Source organism: Brassica oleracea, chromosome C4 (assembly GCF_000695525.1).
Source record: "Brassica oleracea var. oleracea cultivar TO1000 chromosome C4, BOL, whole genome shotgun sequence".
Lineage (NCBI taxonomy): Eukaryota > Viridiplantae > Streptophyta > Magnoliopsida > Brassicales > Brassicaceae > Brassica > Brassica oleracea.
This window is the reverse complement of record NC_027751.1, coordinates 38,429,456-38,436,921: the sequence shown is the minus strand read 5'-3', so window position 1 is coordinate 38,436,921 and position 7,466 is coordinate 38,429,456. Positions and strand designations below refer to the sequence as shown.

The window sequence follows — 7,466 nt, the reverse complement described above, 5'->3', positions numbered from 1 at the left end:
ACAACCATTCTCCATACACTGCATGTAACTGACGCATCATCTACAACCATTCTCCATACACTGCATGTAACTGACGCATCATCTACAACCATTCTCCATACACTGCATGTAACTGACGCATCATCTACAACCATTCTCCATACACTGCATGTAACTGACGCATCATCTACAACCATTCTCCATACACTGCATGTAACTGACGCATCATCTACAACCATTCTCCATACACTGCATGTAACTGACGCATCATCAACAACCATTCTCCATACACTGCATGTAACTGACGCATCATCTACAACCATTCTCCATACACTGCATGTAACTGACGCATCATCAGCATGTGTCGAACCTTCTCCCAGAGACGACTTACAAAGTCGTCAAGGGTATTCTCTAGATTTTTCTTTAACAAACAAAGATTCCGTTTGACCAGAAGACTTACCCGTAAGTCTTCTACAACCATACTACTTACGGGTAAGTCTTCTACACGAACAGATCTGGAAAAAACTTCAGTTTCATACCTTAAGCTAGTGAGATGACTTCCTTAGCACACAGAGTCTTCTCCAACCACCCAGAATCTCAAACGAAAGTAACCCACCAAGAATAGTATGCTTGAATGGCTCTATCAACCATAAAAAATTTTGAATCAAAAGCTTGAGTTTTTTGGATGAATATGGAGGCAAAGTGAAAGAGATGTTGTTTTTAGTTCATAACAAGTGAGAAAGAGAGTGTGTAAATCGATTTTAGGTGCATTAAGAGATTCAAATTGGTTGTTCATGGTGGTTGGGGTATTGATGATAATAGCAATCTTGTAATTACTTGAAGATGATGAGGGTGAGAGTAAAAATGTCATTTTCGGAAAAAAAAAAAATTGATGGCATTTTGGTGAATTATATGAAGTTAAAAAAAATTAAAAAAACATGTGTTAGTTTTAGGTTTGACTTTGAGTTTTGAGTCAATTTTACAAAAAAAAACCTCAAAACAAAGCTACAAATTCTAACCCTCTCGTGAAGTCAGGGAGCAGTGCAACAACGACGATATATCACCATGCCCTCCATTATTTATCTTGTATACCAAACCCCTATCCCAAGTTCTGCTACTACCGACACATTTTTTTCCACTACGGTCCAGACACGTGTCGATGCAAAAGTACAACAATCGCATAATAACACAGAAAAATGTTATTTAGGTAAAAAGAAAACACAGAAAATGTTATTTTTTATACCCCTAATATGACGTGTGTGTAAATTATGTCGTCGGTTACGGTAAATTACAAAATAAAAAAAATCGATGTTATTTATATAGCGAAATTAAATATCATAATATCGTATAACTTTTTGTTAATTACTTGACAGAAAGTTGCTGAAGCAATCTAATAGTAAGAGTTAACCGCTAATTATTATCTATCCCTTTATGATATCAGAACAAAATACTTTTCACGATGTAAGTAAAAATATTTTTAAACATATAAAAATCAAAACCAAGTAAATGCGTCTGTTTAAAGATAAGACTTTGTTTTCTTTTACCAGCTCAGAACAGAGAGAGAGAGCCACTGCATGTTCTTCTCTTCAAGCTCACTTTCTCCTTAAACCCATTAAAACTAAATGTCTCTCGAATGAAAAATAGATCATTCATCTTCCCAAATTTCCGTTCACAAAGTAACGATTTTGATTGAGATGAAGTCGAATAACCGGAAAGATTTATCAGAGAGGCTAATGTTGGATCGGATTTTACCCGGTTCCGGTTCACCGACCCGACCCGGATCCAAACTCATGGTCTTGCTCCTCCTCGTCTCAGCAACTTACGTCGTCTACACTCTTAAGCTCATCTCCAGCTCACGTGCCTGTCACGTGGAGCCTTTCTCCGCCGTCGTTCGCCGCTTGAACGACATTGTGAACTCATCTCAGCCGTTCATTCTCCTCCAGTCAAATCAAACAGCCTTGATCAAATCTCACAACTCCTCACCACCTCCACCTCCTCCGCCGCCGGAAACGGAGCTCCGTCACGTAGTTTTCGGAATCGCCGCGTCGGCGAGGCTGTGGAAACAGAGGAAAGAGTATATCAAGCTCTGGTACAAACCAAATCAAATGCGTGGTTACGTCTGGTTAGAGAAACCGGTTAAGAGGCTCGACCAAGAAAACGAAACCAACAATCTCCCGCCTGTTAAAATCTCCGCCGACACTTCGAAGTTTCCTTATAAGAACAAACAGGGGCACAGATCGGCGATTCGAATCTCGCGGATCGTGACGGAGACGCTCAAACTAGGACTCGAAGACGTGAGGTGGTTCGTGATGGGAGACGACGATACGGTCTTCGTCGCCGAGAATCTCATCAGAGTTCTGAGGAAGTACGATCACAATCAGATGTATTACATCGGGAGTTTATCGGAGAGTCATCTTCAGAACATTTACTTCTCTTACGGAATGGCTTACGGCGGTGGAGGATTCGCCGTGAGTTATCCGTTGGCGGTGGCGCTGAGCAAAATGCAGGATCGTTGCATAAAGAGATATCCGGCGTTGTACGGGTCAGATGATCGGATGCAAGCTTGCATGGCTGAACTCGGTGTTCCACTCACTAAAGAACTCGGTTTTCACCAGGTTCGTAATCATCTCTTTAATTTCTTTTAGTAATAAATATTTTTGACAGATTGTTATGAATCTAGCTAAGTTGTTAATTAAGCAGCAGTTAATTATTTAACTCCGAAGTATGTTAAAATTATGAAGATTATTTTAAATAATTTATATCATAAATTATAAACTTACACAAACAAGCGTAAGTTATTTAATACTTGAAGTATACGTTTAAAATTAGAAAATCTGTATATAAGACCGAACTTTTCTTAGATAATTATCAGGTACTAGAAAACTATATAGTAATAGTAATAAGATTAAGAGAAGATTAATGAGCAGGTAGTTTAAACTTCAGCTACAACGATCTACCGATCATCACCATTTAATAGGAAGCGTAAAGTGTGTAATAAATGTCTAGTTAATGAACTTTAAGCGGTCAATATTTTAAAAATGAAAATGTCTTTGGATTTTTCCATAAAATTGTATTATTGGTTTACATATGTAGATAAACTCATTGATTTTTTAAAAATTTAACTACGATTCCAGTGCCACGTCACTGGACCCAAATTTGTCCGTACGTTATTGTTGCCGGAGGAAGGTACACGTCGTCACGGTGTCGGGCAGTTTCTTTAAAGAGATGTCACGCATTTATGGCGCGTGAATCTCACGTGATACTTTCATTGATTGTTGGCTTATGCAGTGCACTGATTACGCATAAGCAGCCGTCGGTGACCTACCCATAACTAGTCTTCAGTTTTGAAACCGTTCGATTATTATGTCTTTAATTGTTTGTGTGTTTTCAGTACGATGTGTATGGCAATCTATTCGGTCTACTAGCGGCGCACCCGGTGGCTCCACTGGTTACACTTCACCATCTTGACGTGGTCGAACCGATATTTCCAAACATGACTCGTGTAGACGCCTTGAAGCGTTTACAAATTCCGGCCATGCTAGACTCTGCGGGACTTATGCAACAGTCGATATGCTACGACAAACGCCGTAAGTGGACTGTTTCAGTCTCTTGGGGATACGCGGTTCAGATCTTTCGCGGAGTCTTTTCCGCTCGAGAGATGGAAATGCCTTCAAGAACCTTCTTAAATTGGTAATCTACATCATATAATTATTAATGCATTAGAATATATTGTACGTAGTGGCATAGTAGCCTCGGCTTTACATAAACTCGTTACATTAGTCAAACCATAAATCTAGATATCAACATTTTAAACATTGTTTGTTTTTCTTGGCAGGTATCGGCGGGCGGATTACACGGCGTACGCTTTTAATACACGACCAGTGAGTCGTCATCCATGCCAGAAACCGTTTGTGTTCTATATGACAACGACGGGAGTTCATCCCATGACAAATATGACGGTGAGCCATTACGAAAGTTACCGTGTGGCTCAACCCGAGTGTCGATGGAAGATGGCTAATCCCGGTGATCTTAGAACGGTCATTGTTTACAAGAAACCGGACCCTCACCTTTGGGACAGAGTAAGTCAACATCTGTTTTTTTTATCACCGAGTTAAAGTCTGTTTACGTAGTTCAACTCCATAAGTTTTATATTTTCTTTTTGGGGTGCAGTCTCCGAGAAGAAATTGTTGCAGGGTGAAATCAAAGAAGAAGAATACTTTAGAGATCAGTGTTGCAGTTTGCAAGGAAGGTGAAGTGGTTGAAGTTATGTAATAAATTTTCATGTTTATGAACTTAATTTTTGCTGTGATTCAATTATACAGATTAGTGGATACCTAATTTAAATTTGTTGGAGTATTTTGAAATTTTAGTTAAATAATTATAAAATGTGATTTGTTGTGAGTTTAAATTTTCTCTATAATATAGCTCAGGGTAAAAACTACAAAATTTATTTGATGAGAATATAATATTTATCAACAGACCTTCAATTATTTAGGTAGTTAAATATAAATTTAGATGTAGTGAAAATATATTAGGTATTGTACCATTAGATATATATCAATACTATTAAATTAGATATATATCAATAGTATTAAAACGGAAGCAATTTTTATCTACTTACAAATAATTTAGGTTGGACCATTACATTTATTTAACTTCCTATTATTTTTCTTACAACTAACTTATTTATTATTAAATATAAATCATATCTAACCAATTATTTTAATATTTTCAAAACAAAATATCTAAAAAAAGATATTATTAACTAATTTTTTTTTCTAAGATTGCATTTTAATAATATATTTTAATACCTTTTATTTAAAATGTGAATATATATTTCTTTTTAATATTTAATTTTAAAAAATAAAAATCATAATTAATACTAACTAAAGTTAAAAACGAATATTAATTCATTTTCATTTATAAAAAAAAATTGCTATAGTATTTATGTATACATAATTTATATTCATTATTAAATTACTACACCAATTAATAAATATAAAGTAACTTAATCCATTTATTAACTATTTTTTAAATTATAAAATAACATAATAAATATATTCATGAATTTTATAGCATATTTCAACTTATTAAAACAAATATTAAAGTAAGATATATAAACTAATAAATAATTCCACATTTAATATATATATATATATATATATATATATATATTATATTTACCAATATAAAAAATTAAAATAATTTTTTACTAAATTTAAAGTTTTAAAATATAAGAAAAATTGATACGAGTCGGATTATATAAATGAATTATCTTATTTTCATAAAATTATTTTCATGTAAATTTTAATTTAATTATATTATATAATTTAAAAGCAACTTTTTATAAAAAAAAAAGGATATTGCCACAAATAGCACTTTCATTTTAATGAAGGGGTGAGGTAGGGTTTTTGGAATCTGAAATTTAGAATTCTATTAAATATATAAATAAATACTTAAAAAATCTATAAAAACAAATTTAAAAATAGTTTCAAACATAATTTTCGATTTTCAAAAAGAAATTTGAAAAAAAAATTAAAAAAAAATCGAAAAAAAAGAATTCAGAAAAAAAAAGATATAAAAAGTTCGAATTTGTAAAAGTATAATTCGAAAACATAAAAAAAATTATTTTTTTATTTTTTATTTATTTAAATAATAATTTATTATATATATATATAACAAGGATATAACAGTTTTTTGCCACTTAATGAAGAAGATGTTTTTGAAAATGTCTCTTTAGTGATGGTAAAGATGAAAAGTATTACCTTAAAAGTGGTAAACATAAAATTTCCCCTAAAAAAATACGTATGTATAAGATTTCTAATTTTCAATAAATAAGTTTTTGAATAAAAATTAATCTCGCGCTTTGAAGTGCAGGCCAAAATATAATAATACAAATTATTATTAGATATATAATAAAAATATATAACAAAACTAAAATCAATAAATATTTAAATATCTAATATAAATAATCAAATTAAATTTAAAATAAACCAAAATCAAAACATCAAAGTTTTTTTTTAATAACATGTGAACAATAAAAGTAAACTAAATAAATAAATAAACGATTATATTTATTTTAAACTTAAATCTCTGAATTGTAATAACCGTATACTAGACGTTTATGCTCAAATATATTTGTACTTTAGTATTTATCTTCCCAAATTATTATCCATACGTTTACAACAAAATGATTAATTAGTTTGAATAACTTTTGTAAAAATTGGAGCGTCACATTCATAATATATCTATCATTCATCTAAATATTCATGAATTAGAATGCTTTAAATATGACAATTTTAGTCAAACTGTATTACATAATGGATCATCCATAGGTTCAGCCGGTAGTCGCGTCCCAGGTTTTATTGGGATTTTTTGCAGGTTTTATAAAAAATTTAAATAACGAGTTTTTTTTAATAAAAACCAAACTGGATTACATATAGAGTCACCGGTTTTGCCAGTTTAACCGCGGATCCGGGTCGGGTTTCAGAACACTAACACTTTGTATGTAACATTTAAATGTAGATACACAATTAAAAATACAAATTATAGATTATCTAAAATGAAGAAGCATAAAAGACATTGGTAAAAGAAACTCCAGCTCTGAAGAGCGGGTCAGAATTTAGCATAAATTAAATACAAAATAATTTTAAATATATTTTGTATATACAATAATATATTATCTAAAATAAAGAAGCATAAAAGATATTGGTAAAAAAATTTAGCATATATTAAATACAAAATAATTTCAAATATGTTTTCTCATGAATATATTAATTTGTTTAATAACTAAATTCAAATACAATAAGATAAATATATATTAAGAAGTGAAAAATATATTTGACGGTTTTAAACAATCGATTAATTATAACATGTAAGTTATACAATTATTTTATTTGAAATAGTTATATAAACATTTAAGTGTATGAGTAACGTTAAAAATATATATCACTCGGAAATAAAAATTATATATATAAAACAGAAAACAAACATTCGCGCGATTGCGCGGATCAAAATCTAATCTATACTATTAAAATAGAAATAATGACTTTTTTGACGTGTGATTTGTTTTGGACAATCTTAAAATGTTGCTTAATAGATTTTGTATTTATATAATAGTATCCTAACAATATATCTGATGTCATTATTTATTCCTACAAATACTCTTAGTTTCTGTTTTATATGCTTGAATGGGCTCGATGTAACTTGACCAGCTAAAATATTCGTAAACAACAAATATGTTATAAAAGTAATGGAAAAGTCTATCTTTATTCATAACGTAGAGGTTCTTTATATAGGAGATTACACCGTCATAGATAAATGGAAAGATTACAAATCATAATCTCTTGGTTATGAGCCATCCACAATCTGGTTCATAACACTCCCCCTTGGATGACATACTCATTTAGAGCTTGTAATGTGCTTTAATGTTGTCTCATTAAAACCTTACCAAGAAAACCCAATTGGGACAAAACCATGGTGAAGGA

The 7,466-nt window shown here is 31.5% G+C and overlaps 1 protein-coding gene across 1 annotated transcript; it reads left to right on the top strand.

The window, feature by feature from the left end:
- The first annotated feature begins 1,499 nt into the window (after positions 1-1,499).
- On the top strand, positions 1,500-4,380 carry LOC106336641. Its single transcript, XM_013775532.1, has 4 exons — positions 1,500-2,594; positions 3,371-3,669; positions 3,815-4,058; positions 4,150-4,380. Exons 1-4 carry the CDS (start codon positions 1,674-1,676, stop codon positions 4,249-4,251), a joined length of 1,566 nt encoding a protein of 521 aa, XP_013630986.1. The 5' UTR covers positions 1,500-1,673; the 3' UTR covers positions 4,252-4,380.
- Positions 4,381-7,466: the final 3,086 nt, after the last annotated feature.

What these genes read in the sequence shown, in the direction of transcription:
- LOC106336641 (XM_013775532.1), top strand. Translation starts at nt 1,674, where the DNA reads ATGAAGTCGAATAACCGGAAAGATTTATCAGAGAGGCTAATGTTGGAT. An exon ending in TCAAGAACCTTCTTAAATTG is followed by an intron (nt 3,670 to 3,814) that starts GTAATCTACATC and finishes TTTTCTTGGCAG; the next exon opens with GTATCGGCGGGCGGATTACA. An exon ending in ACCCTCACCTTTGGGACAGA is followed by an intron (nt 4,059 to 4,149) that starts GTAAGTCAACAT and finishes TTTGGGGTGCAG; the next exon opens with TCTCCGAGAAGAAATTGTTG.